This window comes from Poeciliopsis prolifica, unplaced genomic scaffold, assembly GCF_027474105.1.
Source record: "Poeciliopsis prolifica strain line A6 unplaced genomic scaffold, Auburn_PproV2 SCAFFOLD022, whole genome shotgun sequence".
Lineage (NCBI taxonomy): Eukaryota > Metazoa > Chordata > Actinopteri > Cyprinodontiformes > Poeciliidae > Poeciliopsis > Poeciliopsis prolifica.
Genome location: NW_026562397.1, coordinates 3,504,644 through 3,520,238, shown reverse-complemented (window position 1 = coordinate 3,520,238; position 15,595 = coordinate 3,504,644). Strand labels below are relative to the sequence as shown.

At 41.5% G+C, this 15,595-nt stretch overlaps 1 protein-coding gene across 2 annotated transcripts in view; it reads right to left on the bottom strand.

Annotated features, from left to right (window-relative positions):
* Positions 1-6,717: 6,717 nt before the first annotated feature.
* traf4a (tnf receptor-associated factor 4a) overlaps positions 6,718-15,595 on the bottom strand; it is a 43,940-nt gene continuing 35,062 nt past the window's right edge. For both annotated transcript variants that reach the window (XM_055045359.1, XM_055045358.1), the window contains exons 4-8: positions 14,033-14,137; positions 13,756-13,917; positions 12,483-12,644; positions 11,220-11,375; positions 6,718-10,229 (exon numbers count right to left, since the gene is read on the bottom strand). In XM_055045359.1, the coding sequence (XP_054901334.1) occupies positions 9,597-10,229; positions 11,220-11,375; positions 12,483-12,644; positions 13,756-13,917; positions 14,033-14,137 (1,218 nt within the window). In that variant the 3' untranslated portion in view covers positions 6,718-9,596. The remainder of the gene's footprint in view (positions 10,230-11,219; positions 11,376-12,482; positions 12,645-13,755; positions 13,918-14,032; positions 14,138-15,595) is intronic.

Below are 15,595 nucleotides of genomic sequence, written 5' to 3'. Positions count from 1 at the left end.
CATTTAGACCGGCGAGGTTATCTCAGAGGGTTCAAATGAGTTAAACATGAGATAATCTGAGAGTTTGTGGGGAACTGAGTCCTCCGCCTGCAGCAGATGCTGGTGGGGGGAAGGAGTGATATTTGAGCCACGGCACAGATGTGGGAACACGGCTCGAGACAAGTGTGGGTGGTGCCGAGCGTTTTCAAAGCGGCCGGGCCGGAGAACAAACCGAGCTTGTTTGAGCAACCCTTCCCGGGCCACATGTGAGCACAAGCAACGGAGGTACACAGGGGGGAACCTGCTCACTGGGTGTTTTCCCCTCTACGTCTTCATAGTAGAGTCACGATGCCAAGGGCGGCTGAGTGACAGAAATGGAGACATGTTTAGAGGATAATCTCAGCTGGGCCATCTGGTCAAGATTGTCCCTGGATTTTCCCCAGGATCAGAACAAAAACATAGTCCTCTTGTAAGGACATCGTCTGATTTACGTCTGAAGTGAAAGCGTCTTGCTGGCGTTGGTTGGGGAAGGCAGACAGCTTGTACGCCAAACCCCAAGCCAGAGGTGAACCATATAATCTATACTTATGCTACCACTGGTCACTTCCAGTTGAGTCAGCCCATCTGGAAGCACCGGCAATCCCATTGCTCTCCCAGTTTAATCGCCGCTGACACGCGAAATTTAATCCAGAAATCTTGGTGATCAGGAAAGTGGTTGTAATAGGATTAAATGTGGTTGACACTGTTGTGACATTGCTTCTATAGACCCTACTGCAGAGAACGTTGGCACTGACGGAGGGACAAAATGTTTCTCAACAGCTGCGTTTCCACCATATTTGACGCTTTAAAGATACATTTGCTCAGTGGAAACACAGCAATATCAAGGAATCTCTCGGTTGTTCATAAAATGTTTTGTCTCTTGGATGAGGTAGAGGTTGTTTTTTTTCACCCGTATCGAAAACGGTTCATCTCACAAAACCACAATGGAAACTCATGAGTCACATGACTGACAGCCAAGATGGCGACCGGATGTGAAAGGTAGCGGTTGGAGGATGACGGAACGGCATGTTTTTCAGTGACTTATCACGTGAGCAAACATATTCACTTGTGTGACTCTAATTGTGATTGTTAATCAATAGAAACACTGTGATTGTGAAATTGCATTTTTTCTCTCTTTTTTTTTGACATTAGTAGAATAATGTCAAATTCACATTCGTAATGGAAACGTCGCAGGTGGCCACTTTTTTTTTTCCCAAAAGTGATTGGCCACAAATCTATCTTTTTGTTGCCGCACAAACCTCAGCAGGTTAGGTGAGGTCTTTCTTGCTATAAGAGAATATCACCCCAAACTTACATGACCTTGATTTGATACATTTTGAAGTGTGAGCTTCTTGCGAATTTACCATTTCAACAAATTAGAATTTTATGACGGCCGATAGGTGGAATATTCTCCTTTCTTGTTTGTGTTTGTACTGGGGGAGTTGATGGAACAGGTGAGTGGGATGAACAGGTAAATAAATACATGCAAATCATCTAAAGCTGCTTTGAAAATTAGCATAATATGTTTGATCCCTTCTTCTATTGTGAGGCTGTATTTTGCCACTGGAATGAATTTAAGGAATTTAAAAGTTGACAATGTATAAGTCTAAGCTGTTCGCCCGTACATTGTATATCTAGTGAAGTCTTCCCCCATTGTATTCACCAAGTAGCTCGGTCAGGTTGAATGTGAAGTGATTTTTAAGTCCTCGATTGGACTAGACAGATATTTAAGGCTGCATGATGTTTTCGGTCTTTGTACGCGGCTCTGGCTCAAACTGTAAGGCTCTGTCGCAGGGTTCAGCAATTCGCAGCTCACGATTTCCGTCCTTGTGATGTACGACCTGCCGCAGCCTCGAAACCACAAAGAAGAAGAAAGACCTGGAAGCATGGATCACAAAAATTGTGCATAAATTATAGATCCAACAATGCAATTATTAAATCACAATTAAGTGCCAGATTGACAAAATGGACTGTGCAGTGGATTTGACTGCAACAGGTAGATATTAGAAACACCTTCGTCAGTAGTTATTTATAAAAACAGGCTGCTAAAAATAGCTTTTAATAAATGGGTCACAGTTCTATTTCAGTCTGCATTCCTTTCTTTCCCTCTTTCTTGACAATCTGCCATGTGGCCATTGAGCACACGGCTAGATTACGGGGCTGAACGATTGGCGCCACAGAAAGGCTTTACTTATGGGCTAAAGGCTGGAATTAAGATTACATGCAGGCCTAGTGGCCGGCGGGATCTGTTTCCACTGGCTTGTCAACACAACAGTGTGTTTATCGCTGGCAGGATTGCAGGATGGAAACAGCTGAATTAAACCAATTGTGGTCGGTGAGCATTGTGGTTAAGGACGCATTAGAAAACCTTCTTATCATCGTGTCTTTAAAATACCAGGAGATCTAAGTGGGAATCTGAACTGGGCCGCCATTGGATGATCTAAATCTCAAACGTCACATCCGCACAGAAACACGCAAAGACACAGAATCTGCGCACTTTCATCCCGATTGAGCATGTTCAGTTTAATTCCCAGTCACACGCTTGCAAAAATCCCAGTGAAATCTTGATTTGTGAAAAATTTCTGTCATATCATCGCAGCACACTGTACAAAATTAGTACAAATTGTGTGAATCCACCATTTTTTCATAACCAGATAAAGGGTAAACATGTCCTCTCTGGTCTTGAAACCCTACGTTGGAAAATAAGATGATCCATTTTCCATCATTAAATAAAAAGACATTACAGTTTATGATAGCAGCTAAAAAAAAAATCATACTATTTCTTGTTTTTGTTGGGTTTTTTTTTACTCCATGTTCCTATCCTTGACTTGCAGCCTTAACAAAATAAAAACAAAGAGCCCCGTCGGTCCGGCAGGTTGATTCGTGTTACAACCCTCATGTTTGGGCGAACAGGACTCGGCGACACGAGCGACAGATGTCTATCGACTGATGTTGCAAACACGCTAGTGTTTTTCACAGTTTCTTCTCAGTCGCTGGCTGCTTTTTGCACCTCTCAGTGTTTACATCTTCTCCGACGAATCGCCCTCGCAGACGATGCTTCGCTTTGAGAAACGGGTCTCATAAAAAGCACTCTGTCGGGATCAGGGGCTCATGGTCCCGCGTGGATTTGACTGCAACAGGTGGGAATAATAAGAAGGATAAAACAGGCTTTCTTGATCCAAGCAAAAATAAAAAAATATTGGACGTTTTATCACACAGACCTGTCCAGGGTGACGAATGTAACACGACGAGTCCAACTGATTCTATCTACCAAACAGTACATTTAGTTCAAGTCATCATTCACATGCATTTAAAGTTATGTAAGGAAACCCAGTGGATCACATGAAGTCATTGACTTGTTGCTCCTTGTAGCCACGGCTCACAATCGCTTTGCGTCGTGTCGTTGACTTTACAGGAGGAATTCCTCATAGCAAGCATGCATGCAGTGACAGTGGAGAGGAAAATCAACCTGCCACCCAACAATTTTGTATTCCACACTGCTATTGAGGCACAGAGACAACATGTAGAAAACCTAAGGCAACAACGTAAGGTTCACATTCCACCTTAATAGATGTCTTCCTTTTACGTTTGTGAAGGTGAGACGTGGGTCTCTTCTTGCAGACGGTGATTCCAGGTCTCAACCCTCGACTCAGAGTTTTCCATCCGCAGTTGAAGTTATTTGAAAAGTTGTAAATATTGCTCATACAGTCGCTGTTCCTTGTGGCCGTTTCCTGACGTCTAACGGCATTTTGTTCATAAAAATGGCCTCCGGGTATGCTGCTACTGGCAGACAGCCACAGCGGATCTCACTCACCTTTGACCCGGGGCCACAGCTTCTAGTTTCCCAGCTGATTGGAAGGTTTTAATTAGACCTTTATTATCGCATTAAGAGATAAATAACGCAGCTGCAGTTTGGAAACAGAAACGTGTGCCATCGCCACAACAGGGATTGTAAGGTTTGAGATATGAATGATCTGCGAGTCAATTATGTTTCATTCCGCTGGATCTGTTGGAGTGAGTCAAAGATAAGTGGGATAATGTGAGTGACTCATTGGGTGGAGCAGTCGTGGTGAAAGGAAGGATCATGGAGGAAATCTGGAAGCATAGAAATGAGAAGAGCTAATAATCTGAAACCTTTGAAAACGGGATCTACGATCATCACACAGTTGAGGAATCAATATATTCATCATCGCCACCAATGATACAGTTTCTCTGGCATTAGCAAATTGAGCAGAGTACATGAGAATGATTGACAGCATTAAGACCCTCCTCTTGGCTCTGACTGCTTGTTTTTGGTAAATAAGCAATAATTTTCCAGATTATCTGCGTCATATTAAACTGTCGATATCTGGTGACATTTTTTTTCTCAAAATAAATGTACATTTTGACATTTTTATTCTATTTAATTTATTTTTAATGAATTTATTTATTTTTTCATGAAAGTGTCATTTCCAGCTGCCAGCGCTGACACACATGCTGAGTCTTGTTCTCCAGCTGACGGCTCTGACTCATCCCGTTAATCTTCCAGGGAGGTTCTGCTGTTTAATCCAGGCACAGATTTTCTATAAAGCCGCCACGGGACGCCACCTTGCTCATAAACCAGCCCGGTTCGGTTCGGTTCGCTTCGGCTCTGAGGCGCGACTGTTAAAACTTCCAGTACGAGCAGCGACAGCCTGGCACCGCTTCGCTGACCGCAGCTTCCCTTTGATGTGCCGGGTTTCAAGAGGCGAGGAAAGCCTCACGAGGAGGCCGGGCTCTCCTCCATCTCCTCCTCCTCCTCGCTGCCTTCTTTTCTCCTTTCAGTGTGTATTTTTGGCCAAAGGTCACATTTTGTGCGCTCACAGCGCTTGGGAATGTGACTACCTGCAAATGATTTACCTGACTACTAGCGGAGGGTCACTTCAGAGAGCGAGGCCAAATGACGGGCCTGCTCCACATGGAGAGCGTTGGGGGGAGAAAAACTCTGCTAACATGTAATTAGCCTGTTACTATTTCGATGTGACTGCCGCCCTGGTTGTTCGCTCCATGCCAGGAATCCGCGAAGCTTTCAATTTGAAACTGAAAACTTTTCTCTGCGTTGTTGAATGACTGGCTCTTGAAGTGAAAAAGAACTCCGCTCCATTTTTCTCCTGCTTCTTTTTTTTTTATTTAAAAAAAAAACATGTTTTTATCTTTGAGCCATGAAATGAGCACTAAGAGACGTGAGATTATAGCTTTTGCAGGATCTTGGCCAGCGCTAGTGCAGGAAGTGAAAACCTGAGTGAAGTCGGCCCCCCGCCGACTTCAGATCAGACAAAACTGGTATCAGACATTTGTGCTACATTTGTGCCGTTTGGTGCAGCAAACATTTTGTTTGCGCTGCTTTGGCTTTGAAGATATTAGTGGAATTTTAAAAGGTCAAAGGTCAACCAACCCCCCCTCCATACACACACTTTTATGAAATTAAATAGAATCGGCGGTGAACGTTTGTACGGCAAAAATGTTCATTTGTGCCGTTATCATTCTAAAGATATTGAGAAAAATGTTTCTAGAGGTCATCAAAGGTCAATGAACATCAGTTTGTGTTGGATCTGTGCATTTCATTTGAAGCTGTTAAGTCCTGACCTGTGAACATGAATAATTTCATTTTAAAGTTGCTGAAATGCTCTTGGAACCAGGTTTATGTAGAATGAACTGGCACCATGCCTCCCAAAACACACTCTGCATTTTAGTTTCTGATGACCTCCAGAAACATTTTTTTCTTCATGTCTTTAGAATGAAAGCGGCACAAATGAACATTTTTGCTGCACAAACGGCGCCCTAACGTTTGACACCAAGTTTGTCTGACTTGAAGAGGGTGGGGGCGGGGGCCAACTTCACTGGGGTCAAGTGAAATGCAGGACTGTCCTCTTTAGGGGTCGCAGGGAGATTTCAATATTAAAAGCTCGTTTTCCTCTTCTGTAATCTTGCACCAGAGCCAAATGGAGAGCTGATGCAAACTCCTGTCTGCAATCACTTCCTCTAATGCTGCAGTTCCCAACATTTCTGACTGGAGACATTGGGGGGGAGGGGGGAGGGGGGAATCCATAAAAAAAACTTGCAAAACTACAATGACCCCTGACCTACATATCTAGATAGAAGCTAAAGAAATTGACAACAGCACAAACTTGAGACTTTTTTTTTCCAGCAAAGCTATGAGCGTTTTGTATTAATTTAGGTCAATAGAAGATGAATATTGCAACTGCTTTAATTTTTAGAAAGCAGTCCCAGCAGGACAGATGGCTAGATGAGCTTTATCGGCTTTCAGTTTCATTAAGTATTAACATTAGTGGTATATTCAATCAATAATTCAGTGAAGCTCTAAGTATGCTGATGCTTTAAATGTAATGCGCTAATGCGCTGGTCTAACCATTTAAACATTTTGTATTTCCAGCACACGAAACAGTCGTCGAACTCTTGGAGCACCGATAAAAAAAAAGCACCACGATATAAAATTCTGAGCAGATTTAAACTGCAATCTTGATCTACGTCATCTATCATTCAAAGTATTTTGGTCGTAAGCTAACTTAAAGTCAAACAAATGAGTTATTTTAATTGATTTGCTACTTTTACAATAACACCGCCTTTACTTTGGTGATTGTATGTCAACTGGGGTTTCCGTAACACGATGAAGCAATGAAAATGGATTGTGGGGAAACACGTGGGAATAAGTAAAACAACTGATATACGGCATTTTATTTTACATAAGAAATTGACAAGCACTCATCAATCGACATAATAAAACATTTGTGCCATCAGTCCAGACTCCAGATGGCTCCTTAAAATAAATACTTTTAAGAGGAAATAATACAGACAGAACAGGCTCAAACCACACAGACAAACGAATTATCCAAATGTTCAAAAGACGAATGGGTCCGAAAACTCCCAAAGTCGATCCCGACTCTCCAACGTAAAGAGCTTGTATAAAACAGTTAAGCATTTTGAAAAATACAGAATCTTACAAAAAAAAGTGTTTTTTTTTTTCTTCTTTTTTTTTATTTTCTTGCCTTTTTGTGTCACTGTAAAATATCAGCTGGTATTCATGACAAGAAATTAAGAAATCCCCCATGTATAATAAAAAGACAGAATGTGCTTCTGCGTTTTTTTGTTTTTTACATTAGTATTCACATATATCATAAGTAAACTGTAAAAGTCTTCTCAGCTCCTTATGGTGCGTTGAGGGAAACGGTGCGGTGCTGCTCACAGTCCCCCATCACACTGAGCCTCTGAACGCCTCGCCGTCCCCCACGTGTGCTGAACAACACACTAATGTCAAATGTTCATTGTCCTTATAGGTTATGCCACCAAGGTTCACATTTCATTAAAACAAAATCAGAAAGGTTTTCTTCTTCAGTTCTCGTCAACTGAAAAGGATTTAAAAAAAATAGCAAAAAGTCATCAACAAGTGAGGATTTCAAGAATACAGCTCACATTTAAAAAAACAAAACAAAAAAAAAACTTGAGGGCGAGGTTTTGACACATGAAGCATATGTTTGCCTGCTCGCCTTTAAAACCATCATGCGAAAACATACTGTGTAAAAGGCCACATGGCTTTTCCTTCACTCTTAAAATGCGGGTGTATTCCGATGGCTGGGAGGAAGTGGACAAAAGGTGCGGCAACATCTCTTATTAGTGTGAGGACTGGGTAAATATGGGGCCCGTTAGGGTTGTGTGTGTGTTCAGTACACCAGAGCCCCTGACACGGTGACCTGCTTACAACTTGCACACCAGCGAGTTCCTGCTACGGTAACAACCCACACACGTTCAGCATTCTCGTGGAATTTGTTTTAAGTGTAGTCTTGGTTTTGTAAATGTTTTTGAAAAGTACCTAAAGTCTGACTTTCTCAGTTAGAGGACGCATGTGGACAGATGTTTTAATATTTACGCTAAGCTATGCTAATGAACACTGTTAGCATCGTTAGCCTATGCATGCTACGCAGGAAAATAATGCAGAGTATTCTCAACAAATCATCTTTGAAATTGAAAAATGATACAGGATGTGTTCAATGGGGGAAAGTTTTGGCTGACGTCCCAAGAGTTGTGGCGTTTCTTTCTGTGAAATCTTGACACCTCGAGAAAATAAAAGTCTTTCTCAGTTCTTGCAAAACCCTTGAATGACTGAAATCTGGAACAAACGGTGAACTTGCTGCATCTGTATGTGTGGAGGAATCACATCTTACTGCTGGGCGGTAACTGTTCAGTGAAAGCCATGCTGGTTCTTACTTTTTATGCAGTTAAGCGAAGCTTAGCACTTCAAAGATCACCTTTAACTGCATAATTGCAACAGTCTTGCATAAGTGTTTTTGGAAAAGCAAAAGGTAAAATGACTTTTTACTGTTACAAAAGGTAAATGAAAATTTATGTAGTCAATGCAAAACTGTGCTAATAACTTGTAGTTAGCATAGCTTAGCATAAAAGCATAAAATCAGTGTAGATAGTTTAACGGGTTAGGTCCAGGAGGGAAATTCACATCTAGTGTTGGGTGATAGTCATTCAATAAAGTATTTAAGTTAAATCTTAAATATTTGTTATTTTTAGTTTTAAGTGTTTTTGTCAAGTTTAGAGAAATATAAGTATGGGGTTTTCTTTATAAATAAATGAGAAGAGGTTTTATAAGTTTTTCCCGGTTCTGGTTCTTAATGAAGATATTTAAATGATTCTGAAGCCAGCTTTAATTTCATTATCAGCACAAATGAATTTTCTTTCTGGCGTAGTAAAAACTATAAAGCCTCAGTTATTGTCTTTTTGATGAGTCAGTATTCTGCTAAAGATCAGACATGTTAACCTGAAATTCCAAGTTCGGTGGCGGTACATAAGCAGAAAATCAATAAAACAGGAAGTTGCTTAGTTTTAAGTTTGCGTCTAGATTCAAGATTGCAATTTTTATCTGTGGTTTCCTTAACTAAACCATTTTGTTTTACAGATAAGTTAAACAAACAGAAAACAGAAACTTCACATTTAGGAGAGCTATGAATTGCCAAAGATATTTAATTAAAACATCTAGATATTTGAGGTCACCTCAAAGTATGTGTATGTTTGTGGTCATATTGGTAGTTGTTATGGGGGACAGTTTGTTAAAGGATCACGATACTTGAGTTTGAATCTGCTAGGTCCCTCTTCTTTGGGGTGGTGCTGAACATTTGCGTCTTTCCGCTCACAGATGCCCTTCCAACTTTATATATCTATATCTCTACCATATTCTTTATGTGTTGGTACTGCAGAAATAAAAACAGAAGTACAACTCAAGGTAAACACTCTAGGCACTGTTTGATTTCAAAGGCTTTAAGTTGCAGAGGGTGATCAAAAGGTCAGCAAACGCATAGAAAAAAAACAACGTAAAAAAGGAACGTCAGCAAGTGACGGTTCTGCAGACCAAACATTTTCCCCCCTCTCGTGATGCGAGTTCCTCCAAGTCGGCTCACACAAACCAGACTCGTTCCAAGCTCTGCGGTGGAGAGGCTATCAGGGGAGGAACCTGTAGAAGTTTTCAAGGTTAAGCGTCAGTCCCAGTCTTTAACCCATCTTCCTCCTTCATGGACAGAAAAACGGACACTTGGGTCTCAACCCATTATCTTCTGGGGAATATCTATAGAGGCCTTGATGAAGATGCAGTTGTCTCGGATGTAGTTCCTCTTCTTGATTTCCTCGTGCGAGATGAACTTGGGGTAGCCGAAGCCCAGGGTGCTCTCGTCCAGCGAGTTGCGGCTGCTGCAGGGCTTCTGGAAGTTCTTCCAGTTGGGGTCCGGGTTGAAGGTCTCTGTGATGTGCTGTGGTTTGGAGAGGGACGGGTCGCTCTGGTCCAGGATGGAGAACGTCACCTTGTAGGAGAAGGGCCACTCCAGCAGGTTGTCGTACTCTCCCGGCAGGACGCGGATGTAGACGGAGAGGTGCGAGCCCTCGCCGCTGCCGTTGCCGTTCAGGAAGGCCGACACCTGGAGCTTGTAGCCGTAGCGGTGCGTGTAGAACGGCGGGCTGAAGAACTCGTGGTTGCTCCGCAGTTTGGCCTCTTGGAGTTTGCGGGAGTAGTCGCTGAGTTTCCAGATGAGGACGCCGTCTTGGCTGACCGACAGCTCCTCCATCTCTCGCCGCAACTCCAGGATTTCTTGCCGTTGGCGACCGACCAAGTTACACATCAGGGTGAGGTGCGACTTGGTGGTCTCTTCCAAGTGGCGGCTAATAGCCAGCTTAGGGCACTGCAGGGAGAAAAATAATTCATAAAATACAGTTAATTCTATACTGAATATATTTGAGTTTTTTTTATGAGTCTTTGTTCAGTAGAAAAACATTTTGTTCATCTGATTCAATCAATGCGTCAGGTTGATATGAAATGTGAGAAGTTGATGATAATGAATTTAAGTTTTCCATATTTTACGTTAAGTTGCCTTGTAACTTTATCCAGACGTTTCTTTTTTATTAAGAGGGCAGTATTAGGTACTTTCCAGTCACATGGTGCCATTTTATAGCACAACCAAGTAACTATGTTAACTTCAGTTGTTATAAAAATGTTATATGTATCAAACATAAAATTTGACTTTGTAATTTAACGCCTTGAAATTGAGCCTCTATTTAAAGAGTCTTTAAAAACTCTTTGTTTTTTCAAACAGCAGCCAACTCAGGAAAATGGGGAACGACGAATCTAAATCAACACACGACGTACACTCTCAGGTTATCAGGTTACGTTTGGAAAACTTGTCATTCTAAACCCAAACATCATTAAAAGTCTTGGTTGCCTTCACAATTTATGAAATCACATTTATCTGAACCAGCTTTTTAAAAAACTAATCTGCATCTGATTTTTCTACATTTTACCATATAGTCTCTATTTTACCTTTATTATTATTGCTTATGTGTTTCTGTTTGCTTCCATTTGAGGCTTTCTTCACTCTCAAGAGTCTAAAGAAAATGATATCACAGCGTTTGATGCTTTCACATTTCCAAACTTTGGTACCTTTAAAAAAAAGACACCGATAGATGTGTCCCTTTATTTGCATCTGTCCTGTTATTAGGCAACAAACTGGATCTTTGAACCTGGTAACCAAGGCCACAAAGTAAAGATTATGTTTTTTTTTTTTTTTTTTAAAAAAGGTTCCTGGTTAATGATTAACACAACAATGGGCGTGTTAAAAGGAAAATCCCACAGAGTCAGGAGAATTTTAATGAGAACGGGTGCGGGTCAGTCTTACCCGGTGTTTGCAGCCAGCGTCTTTGAAAGGACAGAGGACGAGTGCGTTGCCGCAGTTGTCCTTGACGTGGTTGGCCAGGTCCTCCCGGGCGATGTTGGGAGTGCCGCATTGGTTGGGACACTGGACAGGGAAGCGAGGGCAGTGATACTGGTGGTTCTGTGTCCAAGAGAACGGAAACAGTATTTTGGTTTTAATGAATGAAAAAGAGACGATATGCTTTCCATTTATTTCAGGTGTCTTCGGGATGAATACATATTGTTTTTTTCACTTTTGACGAGACGACAAACAAAGGTTCAGGCCCACCGGGTTTGCTGCAAAGTCAGTGAATCAATATAATCATCTGGGTTTCCATAGATAGGAAACATTTTGCAATTTGGCACTTCAAACTGAATTTGACTGTATTGTAAACAAGAGTGAAAATAAGTGCATGGAAATGAATGCAAGTTTACGGAGGCGTTGATTTGACTACATGTTTTGTATAAATCAGATCGGTTTGGTCTTATATTCTGACTTCAGATGGTATTTCTGGTGAATTTGGGTAAATTATGAATTTAATAGTACTGATTATGTTTTTGCATGCCACAGACACTACAATTAGCTTTTTTATTGCAATGCTAGAAATTGGAGTGATTTGGTTAAATTAGCTGAAAAAGCTAATAGTGAAGCAGAAATGCTTGTGATTGTGCTGGACGATAAATTGTCCCAAAAGTTATTGCGGTAAACGTTTAAATTGTTGTTTTGATGGACACTGAAGTCAAAGCTTGAAAGTTCCAACAACAAAAGAATCGTACGCAACTTAATGTTTGGTGTTTCTCGCTCAAAGAGCAGAAAGTGTTTCAACAACTTTAAAGCGTCTCAGCCTTCACACTGTAATGATAATCTGTGAAAATCAGTTGTTATGCACTGCGAGCCACGTTTGGTGACTTCAGCACGTCTTGACCCAGCATGTGAGAGGAGGGGAAAATCACAGAGAAGTGCTGAGGGGAAGAGACCTCGACTTAAAAGCACTAATGGCAGCGGCTCACACCGCATCCAGCTGTAGAAGGACACAGACACCCTGAATGGAAACATCCTGCTGCTGCTGCACTTCGTCTTTGTCCTGCCCTGTCCAGGCCTTAGACAGAAAGCAGCTGCAGGAAAACCTTCATGAAAATAAACGCGTCTCTGACCGTTGCATAAAAATACAGGCTGGTTGGTTTTCTTACAATGACTAATTTCTTTTTCTTTTTTTTGTCTTTGTTCATTGACTCAAACGAAACTCACTTGGATTGTGTCGAAGACGAACTCTTTGCCGCAGTACTTGCAGGGCTGTGTGCGTTTGGGACACTCGGCCATGCTGTGCTGGGACAGCAGGCGGCGCATCATCCTCGCGCCGCATTTGTTCTCACAGTAAACGCTCTCCTGAGGACACACGCCCTGGTGGTTCTGACCAAAAAAGGCAAACAAACAAAACAGAAACAAATGTGATGAGGGAAATTATTGATGATAAAAAAAAAAAAAAATTAAAAATCCAAATCCAAACTTCAAGCATCCATAAAAAGTTCAAATTCACACGTCTAAAATGAAGATCTTAACATTGTGTCGTGACAAAACTATTTAATCTCACATATTCTTGTATATGTAGGTATTTTTTTGTTGAGCGAAAGTTTCGAGTTGAGCGCCGACCTCTGTTGCAGGTGAGACTACCAGTAACGGGTAGCTAGCTAGGCACCAGTTAGCTGGCTAAGAGCCAATAGGAGAGCTAGCAAGAACTTTATGTCTATCATGAGTGACAGGCTGGACGAATGTTTGAGAAAGGAAAAAGTCATCGCCACTTGCTGTGAGACCCAACTCATTGGAGGCAATACGGAAGACGGCAATAAAAGTTTTGACACTTTTCAACTTTTTGTGTCTCATTGCTGCCCTTGTATGCACAGGGTTATCCTTTCTGTAAGGGTTCCCACACGTCTCAGTTCTTTATGCTTATTTTAAAATGTAACATAATAACAATAATCAGTGAATTTATGGAAGACATTTACACTTATAAGGTGGAATCCACAAAACTGGAGACAAGAAGGAAAGAAAAGAAAAGAGAAAAGACTCAAACACAGAAGAAAAAAGGCAGGTCACAATGGCAGGAGCAAAGAAAAGGAGAGTAGATAGACCAGAAAGATAGTAACCTTCATGTAACATTTCTAACTGTTTTTTTGTTGTTTATTTGAAAGTGAAAGGTAGTGGTTTTAGAAATGTGTACATAGGGAGAGAGAGTAAATCGAAGGCAGTCAGGACCAACAGAGGTGTTATTGAGGAGTACAAGGCCCCTCCATTCACTTGCCAAGAAAAAAAAGTTAAAAAGTTGTTTCCTCTTCCATCATTCGTGCTACCAGAAAATACTTTCCTAATACGATGACGCACAGGCCCAAGTTCTTCCAGCTGTTTTTAACAGGTACTGCTTTCATTAGACACCATGAGTCATCTCCCTCCAGGTGTTTCTTTTTCCATCAAACTCACACAACCACAAAGAAGAACAAACAAGAAACAAGAGAGCAGTGTTTACCTCGTAGGCCTCGCCGGTGAACTCGCTGCCGCAAAACTCGCACTTGACCTTGCGCTTGGGGCAGTCGTGCTGCAGGTGGTCGGGCAGGTCGCGGCGGGTCAGCTTGACGGAGCAGCGGTTGGGGCAGGGGATCACGTTGAAGGCGCAGGTGGAGAAGTGGCCCTGGCGGTGGAGGAGAAGCAGCCGCACGTTCAGCAGACTCGCCCCATTTGTTGGGCACCGAAGCGGGCGAGTGAATGACGGAGAGAAAGAGAGAGAGAAGAGAGCGTCTTCTCACCTGCAGCTGCTTCATCTGTCCGGTCCAGCGGCAGCCCTCCTCGCTGTGGATGCAGCGGATGGGCAGCGCCAGGATCTGCTGCTCCAGCTCCGGGTCCGGGTAGATCTGAGGGTGGCAACGTGGCACGAGGTCAGGGCGGACAGATACAGACACCTGCTGCTGTTCACTGACAATGGTAGCATTTTGAGGGATGTCATCTGTGTCTGGTGTGTCCTGTGAAACTCTGTCCACCTGGCTGAATGTGACATTAGCTTGAAAAACGTAGGATGTATTTGCCAATTACATGAGTGAAGATTCTAAGTAGTTAAGATGGATCATTTGAGTCTCAGTGAAAAATGAAATTTGAGGAATAAAGGGATGGAAACTTCAACATGGAAGCTGCATGTACAACAATATGTCTGCATATTGTACAGGCTGCAAGGGAGCAAGAGAGAGCAAGACTTCAAAAAAAAAAAAAAAGTCTTAACACAGCACAGCTAAGGTGCTCTGTTTATCTGTCTGCCATGGAATATTCTGGATCTGGAAATGTTGGCCACATATTAAAAAACCTCAGAGAAATCTTGTTAGCTTATGCTAACTATGCTAACTGTGCTAATCCTACACAAGGGGTGATAGGCAAATGCTAAGCTTTGTTTGAAAATGGTTGTAAAGCTTCAAAAAAAGATAAATATGTACATTTTAAGGAATGAACATAAAGACTGCTCTTTTTATAATGCTAGCCACACTGTTTGTTTTTTTCCACCAAAGTAAAATAATCCAGTTTCACAAATGTCTTTGTCGTGTTTTGCAATCAAAATCTAATCTTGTGGTGCGACTTTAGAATAGAATAGAATAGCATTTATTGTCATTGAACAGGATTCAACGAAATTTCTATTGCAACTTTGGAAATTTGGAAGAAATTCTGCACTTAAGTGTGACTTTTTGATCTGTTGATTTTGCGTGACTATCCGCGAAGAACCAGAGGGACTGATAAGCAACTAATGACGATTTGTAGCAGAAAGGTTGGAAAATTATATTTTAAATGTTCATTTCTAAAGATGCACTGATATGAAAATTTAGGATGTCGACATCCGATTGCCGTTATGCCTAATGATTATATTTACCGATGTACATATAGTTCCTTAACCTTTCAAAACATTTTACTTGAGGGTACAAGACCAATTAGTTTTTTTTTTTAATGTAAAAAATAAAAATTGAGAATTAGCTCCCACAGTTATATCAGCAAAAGCCAGAAGTTAAACTTTTTTTTTTATTATTTTCCCCTGACATGTGAGCTTATGTTTAGATTCTTTTCAGCTCTTGAGTTGTTACATTTTTAGGAAAGTTTACATATTCACCTGATTAATCATAAAGTCCCTCTGTTTTTGGACTTTGACACGTAATCAAGCCTGACTGCCAGGTCTAGTTTAACCAGAAACAGTGGCAGCCTGACAGTGGTAGTAAAGGCGCAAAAAAACTAACAAAAAACAAAAAGCTTACGTGAGAATTCTTCGAGCATCGTTAAACATCCCCGACTGAACTAAAACCACAAGATTGTCGGCAGAAATAAAAGTTTCGCTGCGC